This window comes from Pteronotus mesoamericanus, unplaced genomic scaffold (assembly GCF_021234165.1).
Source record: "Pteronotus mesoamericanus isolate MK-2021 breed Mesoamerican mustached bat unplaced genomic scaffold, CSHL_Meso_final scaffold_85, whole genome shotgun sequence".
Taxonomy (NCBI): domain Eukaryota; kingdom Metazoa; phylum Chordata; class Mammalia; order Chiroptera; family Mormoopidae; genus Pteronotus; species Pteronotus mesoamericanus.
This window is the reverse complement of record NW_026555329.1, coordinates 3,057,475-3,080,640: the sequence shown is the minus strand read 5'-3', so window position 1 is coordinate 3,080,640 and position 23,166 is coordinate 3,057,475. Positions and strand designations below refer to the sequence as shown.

The 23,166-nt window shown below is 37.6% G+C and overlaps 2 protein-coding genes across 8 annotated transcripts; one reads left to right on the top strand and one right to left on the bottom strand.

Annotated features, from left to right (window-relative positions):
• Positions 1–368: 368 nt before the first annotated feature.
• On the bottom strand, positions 369–11,139 carry HNRNPA2B1 (heterogeneous nuclear ribonucleoprotein A2/B1). 6 transcript variants are annotated; one of them, XR_008528339.1, is made up of 13 exons: positions 10,929–11,139; positions 7,991–8,026; positions 7,783–7,893; positions 7,454–7,600; positions 6,952–7,162; positions 6,710–6,811; positions 6,554–6,634; positions 5,664–5,726; positions 4,338–4,457; positions 3,963–4,085; positions 2,842–2,924; positions 1,349–1,481; positions 369–806 (listed from the first exon to the last, which is right to left on the bottom strand). XR_008528339.1 is itself a non-coding variant. In XM_054564327.1 (12 exons), exons 1-11 carry the CDS (start codon positions 10,932–10,934, stop codon positions 2,863–2,865), a joined length of 1,062 nt encoding a protein of 353 aa, XP_054420302.1. In that variant the 5' UTR covers positions 10,935–11,139; the 3' UTR covers positions 374–806; positions 2,842–2,862. The 6 variants fall into 6 exon arrangements, 5 of the variants coding, with proteins under 5 accessions (XP_054420302.1, XP_054420301.1, XP_054420300.1 ...); XM_054564327.1 differs by lacking the exon at positions 1,349–1,481 and having other exon boundaries at positions 374–806; XM_054564326.1 differs by lacking the exon at positions 369–806 and having other exon boundaries at positions 1,300–1,481.
• A 607-nt stretch (positions 11,140–11,746) lies between these two features.
• On the top strand, positions 11,747–22,989 carry CBX3 (chromobox 3). 2 transcript variants are annotated; one of them, XM_054563873.1, is made up of 6 exons: positions 11,747–11,908; positions 13,342–13,393; positions 16,079–16,221; positions 18,248–18,410; positions 21,281–21,375; positions 21,714–22,989. In XM_054563873.1, exons 2-6 carry the CDS (start codon positions 13,370–13,372, stop codon positions 21,838–21,840), a joined length of 552 nt encoding a protein of 183 aa, XP_054419848.1. In that variant the 5' UTR covers positions 11,747–11,908; positions 13,342–13,369; the 3' UTR covers positions 21,841–22,989. The 2 variants fall into 2 exon arrangements, with proteins under 2 accessions (XP_054419848.1, XP_054419847.1); XM_054563872.1 differs by lacking the exon at positions 11,747–11,908 and adding an exon at positions 12,023–12,186.
• Positions 22,990–23,166: the final 177 nt, after the last annotated feature.

Genomic DNA, 23,166 nt, shown 5'->3' with positions numbered 1-23,166 from the left:
TTAGGTAATGTCCAAGACGAAAATTATTGCTACTTAATTCCACCCATTGTACTTAACCCTTCAAAGGCAGCTACCAATACTCAGTATAAACTGCAGTATCACTTTGGGAAACTGGAACTTTTTTTCCCCTCAGTGCGTCACATAACCACTTAAATTTGGACCACTCTAGCTGCTTAAAATCTGTAGTACTTTAAATGGCACCAGTGATGTTTAACACACAAGGTAAAGCCAGAAAACTAGCAGCATTCAAACGCTGAATATACAGTGTATAAAGAATGGCATTTTTATTAGGGACAGCCAATAATGTCCACATTTGTCTTCTCATGTCTATTAATATTGCAAGAGAAAATGGTAATATGCACACCTTTGTCAAACTGCTTTAAAAATCTAGGGGATGGCAACTGAGACAAGTGAATGTTTATAGAACAAGATTCACACATTTTATGTGTAAACATTACACCAAGTAGTTGGGTACAAAAGTATTTATTTTATAAACTTTATATTTAAAAATAGAACTTTAATCTGTCTACTCACAAAACCTAACTTAAGACATGGTACATTTCTCTCTCTTGTTAATTTGATGTTACTTCTACAAACAATACTCAACTTATAATTCTTTTATATTAAGAACCTATACTAAATGAGGTTTGTATTTTATCAGAAAACATTTCCCTTTAATCTTAAAGAGTGCTTTTTAAAATGAAGGCACCAACAAGAACTACTTTCAGATGATACAGAATTTCTTATTTCTTGAAGATTCTGTGGTTGACCACTTCTTCATTAGTTACCTGCAGCAAGACACCTTCCTGCCAAAGGAAAAAGAAAGTATCTGAAGAAGTTTATCATGTTTGTCCAAAGAACCTAAATAACTTCAGTGGTGGTCTTAGGATCAAAGAAGACTCACTGGTGCATACAGTAGAATATGCCCTGATTATCACATTCCTGAAAAGGCAATTAAAGCCAGGTAATCAAACTCTGATGACACTTAAGAAATGAATTTCAGCAGCCAACCTAAATCTCTCCTATAAGATAGGGAATTGGGAAAGAATCATCACATTCATACCCCAGTATTTAGTACTGGATGCATACAGATTTATAATGTAGACAGACAGTGGAAGTATAAACTATTATCTGGAAACATTCAACCATTCGGCCCTACCTCTCCTTAGTCTGATCCTGATAGGCATGTAATGCTAGAACAAACCGTATCAAATAAAACAAAATTGTCTTTATTTTTAATAAAAAAAAAAATCCCAGTTCACTCAAATGCTTGATCCAAGAAATGTGAATACACAAGGCTGTAACAATGGGAATGATTTATTGAACTTGCAGCCTAACTTTTACCTACCATTTTACTACCAACACCACTGAAGGAACCAAGAAAAGCTTTATTAACCACTTGGCTTGCCTCAGCTGTTGAAATGAAGCACTTTACAGTCTTTGTGGCAGCAGAATATACTTGTCCATGGTTCATATCAATGCTAAAATTCCAGCAGGGAAAAAAATGATATGTTAAGCACCCGAATCTTCATAGAGGGGGAGGGGGATAGGAAAGAAAGGGGGGGGAACAATCAAAATAATTTAAGTAAATGACAGATTGGAAAACAGGGTTTATAAATTATTCTCTTGAGTTTATACATTGTTAAACTCAATTTATAGCTATGTTAAACTACATAAGAACCACTATACTGAAAGACCATTGAAGAGTATTAGTTTATCTTTTGGGGAGGAAAATTAAAAAAGGAAAAGTAAATAAGATCTTACCTAAAGAAGTTTAACTGAAGCTTAGAACTATTTGCTCTACACCCTCAGCTTTCGTTGGCATCCTTATAAACTACTGTAGTTAAAGTTTTGTAGAGACAGCACAGTTTTTTAAGACTGGCTGAACTTAGTAGCCGTCAAGAGTTTTCTTGTACTAGACCTGTATCCCTGAAGAGTACCTCGCTGGGGTTATTTCCTTTCCTTGCATTGAAGAAGCAGCATCTAAAAGATCTAAAAAGGTGTTTCTCCTTGCAGAGATATCCCTTAAGTTATCTAGGTAATTTAATCCTGATGAATTGCAGACAACACACTTACATCTGACCAGCATTTATCTTACACAAATACAACAACAGCTTTGCAATGGACCTTAATTATACTACCCACTCCTTAACTTATTTAAAATAAAAAGTCTATAATTACACAATTTCCTTTAGAATTATTTTATTAAATCATAAATGTACAACAGCTTCTTAACTCTACACACGCACTTAAATTTTTTTAAAGGAAAAACGTTATGTCTTATTACACCATGATCCTGGCTAATAGCTTTTCAAAACTTTGAGAAAAATCTTAAAAAAGGTTTCACATGTCACCTGAAACTTACAAATTTAACATTATCAAAGAAGGAATGCTTCTACACTCTTACAAAGACCACTAGAAATAAACAACAATTAAAAAGCTAAGAAACTGTCTCAAAGGCATTTTTTTTTTTTACAATCCTTCCTCCACAGTAAGGTAATGTTATTAAATAATCCAAATCCATTCACAAAATGGCTCTCTGCATCTGCTCTGGTGTCTTCTGCCATATCACTGCATACTTATGCATGACTGAGATAAGAGTTTCCTTAACATTGTTATTTCGATAACCTGAAGCTGTTCTGTTACCTCTGGGCTCTCATCCTCTCCTATTTATACAGTGAAGCCTGTTTCAACAGAAGTAAAGAGTAAAAAAAAAATAGGTTATGAAATTATCCATCTAACCAGACTTTAAGGAAAGATAACATGATCCTATAAAGCTTTTACTCCTGACAGCTAGGTCTCCCCAGACAATAATAGTATAAAAACTTAAAAGCTACTTACCCATGGCAAATAGGAAGAAGCTCAATATCGGCTTCTCCCTCCATAACCCCCACTTCCTCCACTTCCTCCAGGACCATAGTTTCCTAAAATTAATGGACCAGGACAAAGCAAGTTTACTTCAGTGTCCCATGATTAGCACAGTAATGGTTATTAATCCTACCTAACACCAAAACATGCTTTAGAACACATCATAACCCATTGTTTCTAATTATCTTAATTACTTGGGAGATGTAATTACTATTCAGTTTCAGATACCATATTTTGCTGTGTATATGTGCACTTTTGCCCAAATTTTTGAGGAAAAATGACACGCATTTTACATGGGTAGTACTAATTCTTTATCTATATAATCGTTTTAAATTCATATATGCTTATGTATTAAAAGTGCTGACTCTATAAAGCAATCACAATACCCATATGCAAAATACTACCCTGGAATATAATAAATCATTTCTAAACATAAATAAGTGAAATTAAAAAAAAAAATGAAAGATTTTACCCCCCTGATAATTTGGGCCAAAAACGTGGGCATGCACTATATGCAGCAAAATATGGTAAATCTATTTGGTCCTAGTAAAAACTTTCTCAAGAATAACTTGTATGTGCCCTGGCAGGATAGCTCAGCTTGTCAGAGCTTCATCCCAAGAGGCCAAGGTTACAAGTTCAATCCCTGATCAGGGTACATACAAGGACCAACCAATGACTATATAAATATGTGAGATAACAGATCAATGTTTCTCTCCTTTCCTCCCTCTTAAAAAAAAAAAAAAAAAAAAAAAACCAAACCAATGAAAATAAAAAAATTAAGTTAATTTTTAGAGAGATAACTCTTGCAAACTTATACCACTTTGCACTGCAATTTTACTTGGCTCTCTTAAATAACCAGCTAAAGAAAATAAACACCCCACATAAAACATCTCAACTCCTTTCCCAACTTCTAAAACCACTTAACATCTCATCCATCACACCAAACCCAAGTTTATGGTACAATTTAAGTATTTCCTGCAATTTTCAGTAATCCTATAAGTCTCATTATCTTCCCCATTTCAGATTATGTCAGAAGACTAAGGCTAATCTTTTCTTTAATCACACAAAATAATTTTAGGAATATAACAAATTACCTCCACCATATGGTCCCCCCATGTTCCTGCTACCACCAAAATTTCCACTCTTCATTGGACCATAGTTAGATGGTTGCTGGTTATAATTTCCAAAATCATTGTAATTTCCACTTCCGTAATTTCCTGTAAAAAAGGTGAAATACAAGTTTTGCATAATGAGCCTCAGAATACAAACATTAAACCGGTTATACATGCTAAGTATTTAACACAAATCTCCCCAAAAGAGCAAATCAGAATTAAATGCACAACACCTATCTGCAATTCTAGTTTTTTAAGGCAGCTGTTGACAACAATGAAATGAAAAAAAAAATCTCATTAATAAGTCATTAATTCCACTCCAAATTCCCACATAAAGGATGCAGGTGAATTTATTACCTCCTCCATAGTTGTCATAACCACCTCCGTAGCCCCCACCCTGGTTGCCATATCCAGGTCCTCCACCACCATATCCTCCTCTTCCTCCTCCATAACCAGGGCTACCTCCAAAATTGCCACCTATTATAAAATAAGCCTTTAAGTAATTACTTAATATTTTCAATGCCATTTGAACTGTCTTATCACACCCATTTCCAGCTTTCTAAAAACACATTTTTACCAGTAAAGTATTTGTCTTATGAAATCTCTTCCAGAATAGCCTCTAGGTCAGAATAGAATATCCCTGTAAACATTTGGGGATGGGGAGTACGTACCATAACCAAGTAGATAAAACCTTTATGGAAACAAATACCAATTAATGTTGTTGCTCTTCCTTAATACTAAAGATATTAAAAGTTCCTCTTTAAAAAAAACCTTGAAATACTATTTGTATTTTGTGTTAAGGGTTGTGAGGGCTGCAGGTATAGGCAAACAGAACAAGAGCTACCGCATCCCCCAACTGCTCCAAAAGATTTAAGTTCCTGACTGATTTTCCTATGAATTACTGTTTGGGAAAAAAATATGCATACTACCCTTCACCTGAGTAGAAGTGAGGTGGAGGACAAGAAATTAGCGAACTTACAGGCAACTCAAAAACTTAAATTGGTAACCTCACATTATCTAATATATGAACTCTTTCTCAAAAAAGTTTGGATTTCAAAGCATACCTGGAAATAGTGAGATATATGTGAAACTTGATTATGTGTAATGGGTGATAAAATTAAGGTCTTTCTTTTACTGGCTCAATTTTAAATATCTTTCTTAGTAGAACATTTGCCAGCAAGTATCACCCTTCACTGAATTCCAACTAAAACATCCAATATATCACTAGGTATGTAACAATGGCGCTCAACCTTAGCTGGACCCAAGGAGTACCCTTGTGTATTTTGGATATGTTCCTTTAGTTTCCCCAAAATCACTAATCTTGTTAAGGGCTAAGACATCACCACTGTTATTACATAGATTCCCTTACATGAGTCATATACAATATTCTCTACTTTTTCCAGGAAATAGTACAGAAGTATCATATCTGTGTCCAATTCTTTTGCTTAAGGAACAGGTTAGCATGATGGCATCTTTAAATTCTCATTTAAAATCCACTCACATAATTTTGCAACTTACAACAACATACAAAACTATACTTTCCCTTAGTTATACATCTCTTTAAAAAAGGTAAAAATGTAAAGCATTAAGAAAAACCTCATGTATACGTTAAACTAGACAAAAAAGAAAAAATGTGATTACATCTGTTAAGTCCTGTAAGTCAAAAATATGTAAGACACTGACCTCCAGGTCCTCCTCCATACCCATTATAGCCATCCCCAAATCCACGACCACTTCCATAGCCATCTGTTAGCGAAGAAAAAAGATTGATTAATATAGCCTAGTTTCTTTTCCACCGTTCCTCATTTCCCATCAAGTACTATTGATGATTACTAGGAATCATCACTGCCCCTTGAGCCCAACACCAGAATGCTATTACTATATTCTTAAAAATAAACACAGAAGTGTAAGCAATTAGATCAGGGTAACAGCCTAATTTGGGGACTTGGCAAGCCTAAATTTAAGAAATTCCGTCTATTTACCTGTAAGAACAATATTAAATGGGACACACAGAAGTTTTTGGGGGTTATACCCTATTTTAGTTCAGATATTATTTAAAGCCTAAACCAAAAATGTTTAATACACTTTTTAAGGCCCACAGGCAAAGCTTCTATAGTATTTTCACAAAGTGTATTTGAAGTTTTTGAGGTGGTTGCAAAGTCATTTTGACTTTTTAAATTAAAGATCATACTGGATTTGACTTTCCTTTAACAGCTGCAAGAGTATCTTATTTTTTTTAAGATTTCATTTATTTTTTAGAGAAAGAGGGCATGGTTGCCTCTCACACGCCCCCTACTGGAGAACTGGCCAGCAATCCAGGCATGTGCCCTGATTGGGAATTGAACCGGTAACCCTTTGGTTCACATGCTGGCACTCAACCCACTGAACCTCACTAGCCAGGGCGAGTTTATCCTGAACTATCACCTATCACCTCTTTGCCTGGTCAAATCAGAACACCCCACCTACTTAAGAAATCTTAAAATTAGGTCAGATTTATTTCCTGATTCTAATCAAATATGAGTCAGTTAATCAAGCACATTCACCACTTCTAACATTTAGAATTTACAACTTACCAGATCCTCCTCTAAAGTTACTTCCTGGTCCTGGTCCAAAATTTCCACCACCACCACGCGAGTCTCCAAAACCAAAGTTGCCTGTGATAAATGGTTTAGTTAGTAACAAACATTTATACAAATACATTTTTAAAGAAAAAATAAAATTAAAATTACCTCCTCTTCCACTTCTAGAACTTTGAACTTCCTGCATTTCTTGTCTAGACAAAGCCTTTCTTACTTCTGCATTATGACCATTGATAGTATGGTATTTCTGCACTGGAAGGGAAAGTTCAGACTCCATTAAATCAGCCACACTGTAACTTATAAGTTGTATCATTTACTTCTAAATAAAAGTGTAGACATTAACATATCCAAAATGTTATCTATGGAAATACATCTTGTGCTTACAGACTTACACACAATCTTATCCACAGGATCATGGTCATCAAAAGTAACAAATCCAAAGCCTCTTTTCTTTCCAGACTGCCTATCAGTAATTATTTCAATGGTATCAATTTTTCCATACTCCTCAAAGTAATCTCTAAGATGATGCTCCTCAGTATCTTCTTTAATACCACCAACAAACAGCTTCTTCACAGTTACATGAGCCCCTGGCTTTCCAGATTCCTGTAGTAATGAGAGAGAAGTTGTCATGACAGAAGAAACCAAACATGATTAAAAACATCTGAGTACCACAAATGACTTTTATCTTCTTATCATTGGTAAATGTGTTTGGTAAAAAACGCATTGGTAAATGCGTTCCTGTGGTAAAGCAAACGCTTGTAAAACAGTCTATTGAAAAATAATGACTCTAGGACAACCACCATAGCTTTAAGAGAACAAAAAACCATTGAGCCATATACAGCAAAATTATTTCAAAAATTACAATGTCTTCACAAAGTTATATACTATGCTCACCTCTCTTGCAACAGCCCGTTTTGGCTCAACCACTCTCCCATCAATTGAATGAGGTCTTGCAGCCATGGCAGCATCGACCTCAGCCATGGATGAAAAAGTTACAAAACCAAATCCTCTTGATCTTTTGCTTGCAGGATCTCTCATTACCTTCAAAACCAAAGGGGAAAACTTTAGCTTTTCATCTACGTACTTGTTGAATTAAAAGCATTTTTAAATGAAGCCCATAGATCTGAAAGTAAATTTCTCCAGGATTCACTTAGCATTTTAAAAACAGAAGCCTAATGGTGGAAGAACTAGTATGTGAAGGCACTTTTATATATTTAACATACCACACAGTCTGTAAGTTTCCCCCATTGCTCGTAGTAATTCCTCAAACTTTCTTCTGTGGTTTCAAAGCTCAAGCCACCAATAAAGAGTTTACGGAACTGTTCCTTTTCTCTCTGCAAAGGAAAACACCATTTCAATTTTTATTTACATTTTCTCTTTGTATGCAGGAAATTAAATTCTTAAATATAAGGTGACCTGCTGGCAGAGTACCTTTTTCCTCTCCAAAGGAACAGTTTCTAAAGTTTTCTGGAGGGGAAAAAAAAAACTTACATCAAATTTAAACCATATGTTAAACTGTATATTAGTTGTGTTACACCAAAAATTGCGTCAGCTGAACTACACACGTTTCAGTCATAATGCTTGATCTAAATTTACTTGACATTTCAAATAAATTTAATTATCACTTAGTTTAAAAAAAAAAAACTTTCTGAAGAGAAAGGAGCAAATCTATTCCTTGGTCATTGAAGGGTTAAAGAACCCAGAATTTGCATTCAACTCTGTATCCTAGAAAAGGTAAGTTCACTTTACTCAGTTTAAATATTTTTATTATAAAAATAGTTGGTTCCTTAATTACAATCCAGTTTACTATTCAGGATTTAAATTGTCTGATACTTCCTTGCTCCCTCTGGTGGAGATTCTAATGTACCACAATAAGTCATTCTTTCCCCATTTTACCAACTATTGGGAGTAAAGATTTAAAAGTTCAATAATACATGTAGCAAAATATCCTTAGAATTCAATTCACCTCTGACCAATGCTGACTTTTGTGACCAACTAAAGCTTAACTAAACCTTAGAAAATATTAACAATGATTTAAAAAATATTAACAATGATTTTGTGGGTACTCAGGTTTTTGGTACTTTTGCTGACAACTCAGAAAAACTCTGAATTACTACGGGGTGAACCACCATGACATGAACAAATACATTCACTATAATGATTTCACTTTTTCAAAATCCATAAAAATGTTTAAATGACCACTGCTGAGTACCACCACTTATCCTAAACTGATTCCTTTTAAATTAAAAAAGAAAAAAAAATCAGAAAGCTCAAGTATGTTAAACTTATTAGCCATCTGGTAAACTATACAGTACACGTGTCTAATTTTACAAGCAAAACAAAAAAAAAGCCTGATCTGAATTCTTTCAATCCCCATAAACCAGCAAGCAAATATGCTGCACTAACAGTCCTGAATTTTTGACTGCCAGTTAAGGAACCATTAGCGGTCATCTGATTTTGAGGTGACTAGATTAATAAATTTTTAAAAAATATTCAGAAACCAAAAGAGGTCTCTTGTCCAGGACCAACAGCTGTGAGAGTGTAATACAACTAAAACATCAAATGTAATTTTCTATACAAGAAAAATTTTATTCCCAGCAAGTAGCATGACAGCTCTCAACCCAGTTCTATAGAGGTCTCTCCCTCCCCATGCATATTCTCCCATCAGTTCAAAAAATACTATAAGCAATTCAGTTTTTTTTCCTGCAGTTAACTGCTTTCAGGAATCTGCAAAAAAATTTAAAGATTAACAAATTATCATACTAACTCCTTATGCACTTAAATATCAATCTATTAAAATCTACTTGTTTTTTGCTACATTGATATTTGGATTCTTAGGCAATTTTTTCCTAAATACTCAATTGGGAGAAAAACAAGTCTTTAAAGCCCAAGTAAATTACTGAAATTAAAGAAAATACATCTACAACATTTTTTTACAAATCACTAACAAAAGCAAAAGCTCATTACTTACCTCGGTTTTCTCCAAACTTACCCGATGTCCACTATCGATTACAAGTTTATTTTATAAGCGTGCTTAAGGTCAAAGAAAATACCCCGGTGGAGCGCACCCCCCTCGCTTGAGACCTCATGCTTACCAATGTAATCATCAACCACGATTGCAAATATAAATGAGAAAAGCAAGTAACAAAGTTCAAACACATAGCGGCACAGCCTAATACTGTTGTGTACAGCAATACATGCACTGAGGACTGAGCCGTGTTTTCAGTGAGGATAGTCATTTTTTACTTCAATTCCTCACAATTTTTAGCTAATCACATATAAGAATTCCCAGTCTTAACCAGTAAATAACTGTGTCTGTATATTTTAGGATACGAAAATATTCTACAATTGAAAAGGAATCCGTCTGAAACGGATACCCCCCCATAACCTTTCCCCTCTGCCACTCATAATCTGTACTAAACTGATGGCTCCTAATTTTGATTTTACTTCTAAAATTGATTGCGAGATTTCCGTTCTGCGAAATTGCAGACGCAAAGAAAACCGTTACTCAAGTAAGGGCTGGAACACAAAATGTTCCCTTTGTACTTTGGGTCGCCTTAGAACTGGGCCCAACACCCTAGGTCGCTCTACCTAGGGGCTCGTCAGCTACGCGAACCAGCCCTGTAGCCCGCTCCCCCGCCCCCCCCCCCGCCTGCTCTTCGCGGTGGCTTCCTAACGCAATGGCGCCATTTCATCGAGAGGAAGGGAGAGCGCCTCTAATGAGGTGCGCAGGACTTTAAAGATCAAAGCTCACAAAACACTCACTATCCACCTCAAAACGGCGTGAAACCGGCCCAAGAAGAAAGAAAAATAGTTATCCAATTCTATTCTTTGATATGGGAGTCAAACTACTAGATTTCAGACAGTTAAAAAGAAAAACGCGGCGATGGAGGAGAAAAATGAAAATGGCGGCCGCCAAATCCGGGGAGGGGGGAGGGGAAGCTCTGCAGCCTCGCTCCCGAAGACCTGAGGCGCAACCGAAGCGCTCACACGCAGGGACGCCAGGGCCCCTAAACCCGCCTACTTTAAAAAAGGGTAATAAGAATTCCCCCCTCCGCACCACACTTCACTAAAGCGGGGCTGCGTCCGCCATGTGGAAGATTCCCATCCCCCACCCCCAGCAAAGGGAAATGGCGCCGGGAGGCTGAGGGTGGGGAAAGTGCTGAACAAACAGGCATCCGCATACGACCCTTCTTCAGAAATGCCCTAAAACCAACCGACCCCTCTTAAAAATACCCCGAGACCAACCGCTTCTAAAGCGGCCCAATTTCATTGCCGCTCTCCCACGAGACGGGTGGCCGACTTCCATAGAGGCGCCAACGGCCTCGCCATGCCCTTTCCAATAACTCATTGATTTCAAACCCGTTACCTCCATCGCGGACTCAGTCGCTTCAGCCCGATTTCCCGCAGCCGAGCGAGATGAGACAGCTCTCCGCGGTCGAACGCGAGCCGGACTCGTCCTGGCGCTGTAGTGAGAACTGCCGCCGCTGGAGAAACAACAACGCTAGAGATACCTCTACACGGCAAGCCGGCGCTGCTGCTACTGCCGCTAGAGCCGCTGCCGCCGCTTTTCTAGAACCTTCCCCCCACCCCCCGCCAAAGCGTCTTTACGTCAGGCCGTTGCGTAAACGTCCTAACTGCCACCAATGGCGGGATCGCTCTACGCCCCACCTTACGCCAAGTACGTACTATTCCCTCCCTTGCAGTCAGCGGAGGACCTGACATCACTTGCGTAAGTAGAATCAGTGAATTGCGGAAGGCTCGAGTCAGCGTATTTCCCTCTTCGGGATTTGAGTACAGTCCCCGCTTTAACGCAGGGCAGGTGAGAAACGGTCGCGCAATTTGAAATTAAAGCTGTTGGGTGGACCTTAATGCACAGTCCAGGGGTCCAACCCCCTCAGCAATGCAAGTGATAATGCTCACACCGCGCGTTCTCCCGCCGTTAAAATTTTTGTAGCCTTCCTTCCCACTGCGTTTTTTCCCCCCACCCCTTTTCCTAGCAGAGGACTGACTGGGTCCCTTCAGGGAATACCCGAAGCGACTTATAGTCGACAAATTACACTTCACGCTCCACCAGCCTAACCCTGGACAATACCTTTGGGATCCGGCCCTCGGGGGCCCGAAAGGAGCATTCTTAGTCCCGATTCTCCCCCAACTAAGTTTTTCACCCCCCCTTCCTGGCATTAGGAGACACCCACCCCCGGAGCGAGGAAGTGGGCGGAGTCCGGTTTTGGCGCCAGCGCTGCTGCAGCGAAGCAGGAACGCGTCCGCGAAGATCCTGGTCGCTGTCTTCGCTCCTCCTTCTCTCTCCCTGCCCTCCGGGGACCACTGGGCGCCACCCCGCAAACTGTAAGTGCCGCTGTTGCCACCGCCCTTCCCCTGGGTCTGGCTCGGGTTCCCGGCGGGCAAAGCGCGGCCTGCGGCCCCTCCCCCGCCGCCGGGCGCGCGCGCGGGCCCGCTCCGCCCCTCACGGTCTCCCAGCGTGGGCGGTGCCAACCCCCTTCTCGCGGCAGCGGCCCCGCGCGCGAGTCCCCGGCCCCCTCCCCCTTGGATGTGGCTGAAGCCGAAGGCGTGCAGGGCCGGAGACGCCGTGGACTCGGAATCCGGAGCAGCACGGAGGCGGTGAAGTCGGTGTTTTTCTTTCTCTCTAGCTGTTTCTCCGAGGTGGTGCTTAAGATGCGCCCCATGTACTCCCTACCCAGTTCCTGGCTCCCACCACCCCCACCCGTCCGCCGAGGTGGGGGGGAGGGAGAGAAGAGTGGCGAGGCGAGCGGAGATCCCACCGCGGGGCACGGGGCTGGCGCTTGTAGTTTGTTAGGATGCGACTGCCCTTGAGAGGGTATAGAGCTGTGGCGACAGCCGCCTTATTTTTAGACAAAGCGCATTTACTTCTCCCCTCCCCCATTCCCGATCAAAATGAGAGGCCCGTCTCCCCCTCCCGGGCTTAGTCGGCGACGGGGGCCTCTTCTGGGCGGGCGGTGTATTTTTTCCTGCATCTGCGCCGCCCGCTGTCCGGAGGCTGTGGCGGGCGCCCCGTTACGTGGCCGCCGCCGGGCGGGGGGAGGCGCGGGGCCCCGTGGCGCAGTGCCCTTGAACCCCCGCGCCGCGGCCTTTGTTTCTCCCCGCGGATGCGCTGACCACGAGGCCTGAGCTGCGGGTTGGGGGGGCGGGGCCGGGTGCTTAAGCTTCGTTAAGCGGGTTGGGACCCAAGTCTCAGGGGGAGCGGATAGCCGTGCCAAGGAGGTGATTTATTTTTAAGTGGCACGAAATGGGACTGAAGCATCTCGGTGTGTTTTTCCTTTAGTTCTTTAACGAGTGATTAAAGAGGGAGGGTTTCCAAGAAAAAAACAAGTTGGAATTACCTAGGTGACTCTTAACAACCATTAAAGGCCTAGAGGAAAAATTCACTGTAGTTTACCATTTTGATGGGATAACTGTGTCTGATTTTGAACCAAAATATTTGGCCATTTTAAAGTAAGTGCTGAATATGGGATTTGGATTGGGAAAAAATTGTCTACTTTTTAATTTTACTTATTTTGCCTTGGAAAGTTGTTGAAGGTACCCGTAAGGCTTCTAGACCCACTTGGTTAGAATACTGTTATACTTTCAGGCATATATCACTAATAATTTACACAGGAGTTCTAATTTGCTTCTCTGTGAATTGATATCCATGTTTTATAATATGTGCTACATAGGTGGGGATTGGAATCCAAACAAAACTTGTGTTTAGCTACCTTTTTGTGTCATGCAAACTTCCTTTTAACTGTCATGCGTTTTTCTAGTAATAGCTCTTCAAGTCTGCAATAAAAAATGGCCTCCAATAAAACTACATTGGTAAGTTAATAAAAACCTAAATATGTAAGGATCTAACTCAAATGTTTTCACCCCAAAATTATAACTTTGCATCTCGGTAGTTGAGAAATTTACATTCACTTCTATTCCCCAGTGCCCTCTTCCCCCAATGTTATGGGGAGAATTGGGGGCAAAAAGGAAGTCATTACACTGAGATAATTGACTTGGTTTAATAGTATCTTAATTAAATTAAAGGAATCTAATCGAGAGAATAGCACAGAATGAGTGTTAAGTATATTTATCTTGAAATAAAAGAGCATAAATATATGTAACATGAAAGAATATCGAGTGTGGACAAAGCAGTAAGGCCCTTGTCGATTGGCATACTATCACCTAACTGCTGAATTCTAGAGAAATCAAGTATTTGCAGTATTGTGCAGTTTAAAGAAGTACATTGTACAGCAAGCACACTTAGACTGAGACAAAATTCATGGAATCTTTCAAATACTTTGGGCACTTTGTCATATTTCAGACTTATTCGAAAACACAGAAGGGCCTTAAATTTAAATCATTGCAATTTTTTTCTTAGTGTACAAAATGTACCAAATTGCACATATGTCCAGGAAGGAGAGAAGAGTAGACCTTATGGAACTTCTGAGCATTTAAGTTTTTTTCTTTCCAGCAGTTTCTTAAACCCGAAGTGTGCATTCTTAGGTTTCAATAAACACTGGAATATTCACACGAGAATCGAAATTCAAAACTGTGGTTCCCACAGTATTTCTAACACATTGCATTAATAATTGCAGGCATGTAAAGGTGAGTGTTAACATCTAAATAAAGCATTTGATTTTGGTCTGTATGTTCTCCCCCTTGAACTTCACACTAAAAAGAGCAAGTTTGTAATTTATAATTTTTGTCATTAGATTGCACATTTAAATGAAATATCCTGGGAAATAGGAAATAGAAAAAGCCTGTCTGATGAGTCTCTGTGGCACAAATAATTCTCCTCAAAGCCATTAGTGGAAAAAAGCACAAAGCATTTTCTGTGCCCTGTCAGAGTTAAACTATTCTTCAAATTCCCTAATCTGTAATCTGTAAGTGTATATAACTGAATTGGTTTTACAGTCACTTGTGTCCACGTACTAAGTGAAAAAGGAGCCAGCTGTGCCTGGTGCTTTGAGGATGAGGATGAATATAGAAAGAGAAAGCAAATAGATACTTCCATTAAAATTAAATTGCTTTTGCATACAATTTTTTAAAATTATTTCATGTGTGTTGTGAGAGAAAAGTGGGTGGATTTTCTTTAAACAATGTTAAGCACTTTAGCTTATGAGTGCTAGTGTAATACATCATTTTTTATGCCAATTTTTCTTAAACTTAGGGTTTGTCCTTTTCACTTTCTGTGTTTATTTTTGTCATTTTCTTTATACTGTTAATCTGTTACCTTCACAGACCTAGCTATCTTGTTTGTCATTTAGGATTGGTATCTCAAAAGCTTTTGTCCATACCACAGTTTTTCTTTATTCTTCCCACTACCATAGTTACCTTCATTATACTGTACAGAAGCAGAAAATTACCTGACTGGGTGCAGTGCCTGAGTCATGTATCTGTGTTCTTCTAAACGACTACGTAATTTTAATGTTCTTTTGTTAATGACTTTTCTGCTGGCATGCTATATTGAGAGATGATTTTGGTGACTAGGTGATAAAAGATTATTTTTTTAATAGCATCTGTTCTAAGGTGAAATGATTATAAAATGAGTATAACATTTGGGATTTTTCTCCCCTTAGACTCTTCTAACCATTTAGTTTTGTGGGAGGTTTTAATTTACTCATTTTCAGTCCTCGTAAGAAATCGGAGTTATTAGAAAATAGCGGATTGAGCTTGGTCTCCTTGCAAACAGTGTTATACTTTTAAAAACTAAACAAAAAACCCACTAGGCTAATACTTGTTTAAAGTGAGTTTTGTTGGCTACCAGTCTAGACTCTTGAGAAACCAAGAAAGAAGGATTCCCCCCACACACACACAAAATTAAAGTGATCCAGCATTTCTGCCTCTTGAAATGACAGCTTTATAGCTTTGTTCCAAGTGGTCAGTTAAACATATGTCAGCAGAGATAATGGAAAGACAATCTTGTTCTTTTTAAATTATTCATTGTCTCCTTGGTTGACCCTACAGTTAACACCAATATACTGAACCATGTTTTCATTCTTGCAGTTAACCTTTTTTTTATATTGCTGAGGCTTTTAACATGGGTGTTTGAATTGGCAAAGGCAGTCTCAGAGTTTGGGAGATATGATTTGAACCAGTCTGTGGTTCACTTAGTAAGACCTGTCACTTCTTACTCTCTCCTCTATCTGATCTTCTAATACCGCCTAGTTGTTTGCAGCTGTATTGTAATTAAAATGCGTGAAAACTAGTGAACACGGTCTTGTGGACTACACATAAGACTAGGAAAAGCTAACAGTATTTTACACGTTTTTTTTTAGTGGGTTTTTTTTCATTGAAAGGTCTTAGGTGATAGGTTTAAGCTAAACCAGCAGAATTAAGTGTTCTTTTATTGGTTATCTGTTGATTTACATTTTTTCAGAAGGTGTCTACTCTGGGCTATAGAAGTAAAAATTTAGATGTCAAATGCAGCAATAACATAAGCAAGTTAGCCTTTAAAGTGTACCCAAAAATAAAAAGACATTTCTTAATCCTTTGTTTTATTTTGTTTTGTTTTAGCAAAAAATGGGGAAGAAACAGAATGGAAAGAGTAAAAAAGTTGAAGAGGCAGAGCCTGAAGAATTTGTAGTGGAAAAAGTATTGGACCGACGAGTAGTGAACGGGAAGGTGGAGTATTTCCTGAAGTGGAAGGGATTCACAGAGTGAGTAAATGCCTTTTATTACCTGTTTAAATGCACATAAGTGGTATTTAAAAATTGTTTTTTAACGAGATATTTTATCAGTTTTTCCATAGGTTTCTTTAAATTTAGAGACACCTTTAATCCAGGGTAGCTTGTTTGAGATCTGTTTAAAAGGAACCAGATTTTTAGCCTACAGTTTATTTAGCCAAGCAAATTTAAGACTAGTTGATAACCTTAGAGAGTCAAATTTATAAAACCATTGTATAGTTTAGTAGGTAATGCATTTTAATGTAGGTAGATACTGTACTAATTAGAATACCTAACTGTATCACTTCTCAGCATGAAGAGGGCACTAAAAAACATGGAAGCTATATAATGTAGACCAGTGGGTCTTAAACAGGTTTAAGTGCTTATTATGATCCAGTTCTTACACTGGGTTTAAAATAGCCTATTCTCTAAGAAGTAGAGTCTGGGTTACTCATGTTCCTCGTTACTAATTGCTCTTATAATTGCTCTTAACATTGAGCTGTCTTGTGAATAACTTATATGCAGAAATTATGCTCTTAATGTTTATCATGTGCTAATCTGCTTGGATTCTTCTGTTTTACACCACAAAAACGGTGAGGCTCCATGGGCAGTGACCATTGATAATGGATAGGTAGAGAGACACAAAAATTTCTGAGTGTGATGGAGATGAGGAGTACAATAGTCAAATTATTAGGCTTCCGTGATCTGTAATTTACTGCCTCCACCATTTACATTTTAAAGCAACCTCCATGGCAATTTGAGAAGTATGAGTTGAATGGAAGGTTTAGGTTTTCCTACTTTTACCTTTCCAATACCTTTAATTGAGCTTAAATGTATATAATAAGATCATAATTTTCCCCTAGATAGCTGAACCAAGGAAGTAAGTCTGAACTATTTTTAAATTAGATTTAACCAGTTTACCAAAGAACTGATAACTTTGATGTGGTGGACAGTTGGTTTTATTGATGAATTGTTTTTTTTTTTTTTCCCTGCCTGTCTGTAGACTAATGGGACAATAAAAGCTGATTGCCTGTATGTCCTACCCATTAAATGTTAGGAAACTAACTCCTCCCTTTCTCCCCAAACTTAAGGCCCGTAAAATGGTTGAGAACCTGCTATGTGTGGTACAGTGTATTAGGTAATAAAGAAAGCTATATTGAAAAGAACACTACAGAATGGAGGATCCACTTCAACTGTTTTGTCCTCCTTCACCTTCTAATTTACCTTTGCCAATTTTGGGATCTCAAAGAGTATCAGCAGACCAAGCTATGACCAGAGGTTAACAGCACCTTTCTCAGCATCTGTAAAATGATTAATTTCATTCGACCTTGTTGTGTAAAGGCTTTTGGGATCAGAGCACACAAAGTTTGCAAGCCTAGCACTAGTGAAGGATGATCTTACTTTCACACTTGGTAATGGATATTTTCTTTCCAGCCTTTGTTTATGGGCCCTGAAATTCAAATTTTATAATTTTTATTTTGAATTTTTTAATGAATAAAAAAACATATAAAACGTTCTTAGTTAGCCAGACATATAAAAGGCTGGATTTGACTTTTGGGCCCTTTCCTGATAGCATTTCCCAGTTTGAGCACTCAACAGAAATTGAAGGTGCTGTCCCACATTTGAAAATGCTTCAGAATTATTTTAAAGCACATTATTGGAGGTTCTAACCCTATATATATTCTGATTAATCTGATAAAGTAATTTATGGGGGGGATTAGGAATCCACCTTTTTTTTTTTTTTTTTTTTGCCTTTCCAGAGAAATTCTGAAGTGGGTTGTTCCTGCTAGAAATCAGGTTCACTTAACCTGGGGATAACGCAGCAGATTGGCCCCTTGGGTAGGGACTGTGAAAGAAGACTCAGCGGGGAAGTATGATCAGACTGTGTCAAAAGAATGTGAGGGATAGGGGAAAATGGTTAGCACAGAGGACTGTTCAGCTATGTGTTAAATAGATCTGGATGATGGTGATAAGCTATGTTTAATTGAATTCACTCTTTTTTTTTTTTAACTGAATGCAGTGCTGACAATACTTGGGAACCTGAAGAAAACTTAGATTGTCCAGAGTTAATTGAAGCATTTCTTAATTCTCAAAAAGCTGGTAAAGAAAAAGATGGTACAAAAAGAAAGTCTTTGTCTGACAGTGAATCCGATGATAGCAAATCAAAGAAGAAAAGAGATGCTGTAAGTATAAAGTATTGCCCACCAAACCGGCTTTTTGTAAAAGGTTGATAGCTTGGTTTTTAAAATACTTTTAGAGTATTTTTAAAATTTTAATACTATTTAAAATAACATCAAAGGGACTTAATATTTAGGACAAAAGGGGTAGGCATGGTTTAGCCTACATTGTGTAAGTACTGTGTTTATACCACCATAATTGTTGTGCTAGTGTTATTTTGGGTAGATTTGTGGATATGGTACCTGATCACACAATTTCCTATCATCCAAGACTAGCTGTCCGAAGTACGAAGAACGTTAACATTAGATCATTGAAATTTCTTACAGTACAGTGAAAACAGTCCACATAGCACATTCTGATTATTGATCATTAGTGACATTGACCACAAGAAGGTATTCATACTTTGGCTTGTGATCTTTGCCTTATCAAAGTTTTGCCCAATAATACTGATCTTGAAGTATATGGAATTTGATAATAAAATTTTTTTGTTTTATTGGCATAAATTGAGACAGTTGACTTATTCACTATATGGGTGTTTTGATCCAGTTTTTGCTTCATTGCTTTCTCTGTGGCTTAGGGCAAATCTTGTAACTCTTTGCTTCTGCCCTCAGCTTCAAAACAAATTATGCATACCTTGATACTGGGCATGGCAATTTGGGAAAGGGACTTGGTTCTGAATTAGTATTTAGACTTGGAGACTACGCATACAATACACATTTCTTGATGACATCTTTAGGTTTAAAATGAGAGATCATTTGAACTAGGTACCATGTACTTTACAGATAATGCATTAAATCTTCATGACATTCCTAATACAATTATAGGTATTGTCCCCATTTTACAGATGAAAAGCAGGTTGGGTATAGATTTGATTCTAGATACTTTAGCAGTCAAAGCTAAAAAGTAACACTGTTAATGAGTATACACTAGTCTTCACCTTTTCAGTTACCCCTGGTCAACTGGATTCTAAAAATAATAAATTTCCCCAACATTCTCTGCTCCTCACATTTAATCATCATGGTTCAGTGGTCCGGGATCACCTGGAACAGATGATCCTCCTCCTGATGTATCATCAGGTCATTAGTAGCTTAATGCTACATCACAGCACCTATATCATTCATCTCATCACATAGGCATTTTACCACCTCACATCGTCACAAGAACAGTGTGAGTATTGTACAGTAAGATAACTGTACAATAACTCATTCAGACCACATTCATTAACTTTTATTATATTGTTATAATTTTTTTTTTGTTAATCTCTTAACTATGCCTAATTTATAGACTAAACTTTATTATAGGTATGTACATATAGGGGAAAGCATAGTGTGTAGGATTTAGTACTATACGTCATTTGAAGCATCCATTGGGTCGTGAACATAACTTTCTTGAGCAGACAAAGGGGGACTGACTATTGACTATAATTTAAGTCAACCACATGCTCAACAGATGCACTGCTCAAGAAGTCTATTTAGTTTTTTCCACAAAATAAAAAAAATTTTCATTTTCACCAATAACTTTATTGATTTGGATATTTTGAGTATGTCAGCTATTTCTCCGCGTGATATAATGTTGCTTGTTCTCAATCAATGTCTTGGTTTGATTGCTATCAACTTCAGCTCGTCTACCCAACCATGGAGCATCGTCCAGCAAGAAATTTCTAGCATGAAACTTTGCAAACCACTTTTTACATGTTCAGTCGGTCACAAGCACCTTCTCTATAGACTGCACAAATCTTTTTTTGCATTTCAGTTGCATTTTTACCTTTATGAAATAAGCATAATATGCTGAAAATGTTGCATATTTTCTTCCTTCTTCAATTTTAAAATGTCTACACAATAATTCACCGATTTTGTTAATTTTCTTTTAAATGCACGCTGTTATGACAGCTGTCACAATACAACCTATAACAAAACTGTGAATGAAGTTAAAGACAGCTAAGCTCCACTAGAGCCATCCTATGGAAAAAACAAATGAACTTTTTGGCCAACCCAAAATAATTATTCTATTTTATAGATAATCTAAATCACAAAGAGGTGAGCGTGCCCAGAGCCACACAGCTGGTAGAAGTTAGAACCATTAACCAGCCTAGGCATCTGAACACCTGGGGTGTTGATGCAGATGTTTGGAGAGGGAAGGGGGGAGTGGAAGCACCTCTTCTACTTTTTTTGGTCTCCAGAAAATTACTGAGGATCCCAAGGAATTTTTTATATGGGTTATAGCTATAAATAACTAGCAGAGATTAAAATATTTGTATTTAAGAATGACAAAACCTATTGCATGTTATTCATAATTGTGAAAAATAACTGAGCAAGTAGCATTTTATATTTTTGCAAATCTCAGTGTCTGGTTTAATAGCAGTTCTGTATTTGATTTTCTGTGCTATGTTTGGTGGACATATGGTAAAGACAGTCTAAAGTCAGAGGTACATGAAAAGAGAGGACCTTACAGATAAACAGACACCCCCAAAAGGTCTCGGATTCCCAGTAATCCTCAGACCACACTTTGAGGATCACTGTTGTATATATAATAGGTATTTTATAAGGTTTCCTATAATTGTTTACAATTGGTCCTGGGTTTTACAGTTTTTATAATAATTAATAGATTGGCTTTATCAGAAATAAAGGGATTAATTAATTTGTCTCTTAACTTATGATTGAGAATACTTTTCGATATCCAGATTTGTTTTTGCTTGTAAGGTTAATGAAAATTATGATGTGTTTTAGTACTGAATATGGGCTGTGTTTTAGTCATTTCTGTTTCACTGTTGGAAGATTTTCATTTAAAAGGTATGTATTATGAAGGCAAATTAGAAGTTAACATAGTTTGCCGCATGGAAAGATTTATGAAAGTAATCGTTTAACCTCTCAAACAGGCTGATAAACCAAGAGGCTTTGCGAGAGGTCTTGATCCTGAACGAATAATTGGTGCCACAGACAGCAGTGGGGAATTAATGTTTCTCATGAAGTGGTAAGCATGTGGGTGGCTGCTGTTATATTTATAAAGTACAAATGGATGGGCATGTTTTAAATTTTGTGAGGCTTTATCTAGAGAAGGTTTTATAGTTTCCATCATTATATAGAGAATAATTATCTGCCAAAGGGATGATTCCAGTTACTTTTGGTAATGATATTTCAAAGCAAAGCAAACTGTGGCCTGTTTTGTAAAATGCAATTTTATTAGTACCGCAAAACCCTCTTGAAGCATTAAATAGCTTTGATTAAATTATGATATTTCTTAAATGAACAATTCTCATTTGACAAAAAGGGTTTAAGACTTTTAACTGAATTTTCCCCCCCTCACAACAGGAAAGATTCCGATGAGGCAGATTTGGTGCTTGCAAAAGAGGCAAATATGAAGTGTCCTCAAATTGTAATTGCTTTTTATGAAGAGAGACTAACTTGGCATTCTTGTCCGGAAGATGAAGCTCAATAATTGTTTGTGTTGCTTTTTATATATATTTATATATATAAAAATCTGAGTCTCGGTTTTTTTGATTTATTAGTGTGAAGAAATAACTACATTCTAATAAAAATCAAGTTTGATATGTTTGTTTTGAAGTAGTACTGGGGGAGTTGTTGTGGGGGGTTGCATCTATAGTACTGGTTACTTTGGAACAGAAGCTTTCTGTAGTTGCTTCCTTTATCAGAAGAGGACATTTGATAACATGATATATTCTTTCCTCTGCGTTAGAGAACAGCTTTCCTAAATGTGGGGGTCAACCTCCATTGTTGTTACTCAGTCAGAATTTTTGTTTAAGTCATATATGCCTAAGGATCATTGTGGGGTTTTTTGTTTATTTGGTGGGGAATGGTTGGTATGTATACATAAGTAAATGTAAATGGGTTTTTTTTAACCAAAACAAAAACAGCATTTCACAACCATAGATAAGTGCATGTTTCTGGGCTGCCATTTTCAGCAACCTAAGAAATAAATTGAATCTTCAAGTTAAATTGAAATTTTTCCTGAAGATTTAACCTTTGAAATTAAGTAGATAATTTGTCATTAATTGGGCAATTTAAATATAATGTAAGCAATTAAAATTGGAAAATTTGAAAGCAGCCATATCAGAACCCATGTCCATATCTACAATTAAAAATGTAAGTTTATTTGCAGAACCCCTGAAAGGAAAATTTCATCACTACCAACAGCTTCCCCTTGCAAATGAGAAAACTAGGCAAAACCTTGTATGTTTTAATTAGGCAAGCAGGACTGACTTAAAGGTTTCGCTTAGTAAGCCATTCTTTTACAAAAAGTTAAAATCCTTATGTTATATTGACTAAAAGGTTAGGATCATGGAATGTGTAGGACTTTAGTCATGGAAGCCTAATCAGATTGTTACAGACCTTGGCGATTTAGACCTGCTGGAATAAATGGGTGAACAAACTTTTGTAATCTAAAGTCTTGACCTGCATGTTTTACTCCAACTCATTCCTTACATGTAGGCTCAGCCTCAGTATTTGGGTTACTGGTTCAGTAGAAGCCAGGAAAAACAATAACTTTGTAGTAAACAGAATGTTATCCAACTGTATATTGTTTACTTTATTGTAAATACTGGTAAACAGTGGTCAATAAATAGTTTTATATTGCTTTATGTCATTAGTCTCTTTTTTCTTTATCTGATTACGTTTATAGTGGGAGTGGAAACATCTACAATGTGTTTCCACAGAAGTGTTTTCTTGTAGGGAGATAGTTTAATGTCAAATTTTGATACTTAGATTCATTGTAGTTTGTTAAAACTGCCATCTGAAAAATAGGTCG

Bases quoted from the DNA above. Each gene is read 5' to 3' on its own strand.
- HNRNPA2B1 (XM_054564327.1), bottom strand. The intron at 7,163-7,453 runs GTGAGCATAGTA...TCATTACTACAG, and splicing joins AACGGGCTGTTGCAAGAGAG to GAATCTGGAAAGCCAGGGGC. The intron at 6,812-6,951 runs GTAAGTCTGTAA...TTTCCCTTCCAG, and splicing joins TCCTGTGGATAAGATTGTGT to TGCAGAAATACCATACTATC.
- CBX3 (XM_054563873.1), top strand. From the start codon at position 13,370: ATGGCCTCCAATAAAACTACATTG. The intron at 13,394-16,078 runs GTAAGTTAATAA...GTTTTGTTTTAG, and splicing joins CCTCCAATAAAACTACATTG to CAAAAAATGGGGAAGAAACA. The intron at 16,222-18,247 runs GTGAGTAAATGC...AACTGAATGCAG, and splicing joins AAGTGGAAGGGATTCACAGA to TGCTGACAATACTTGGGAAC.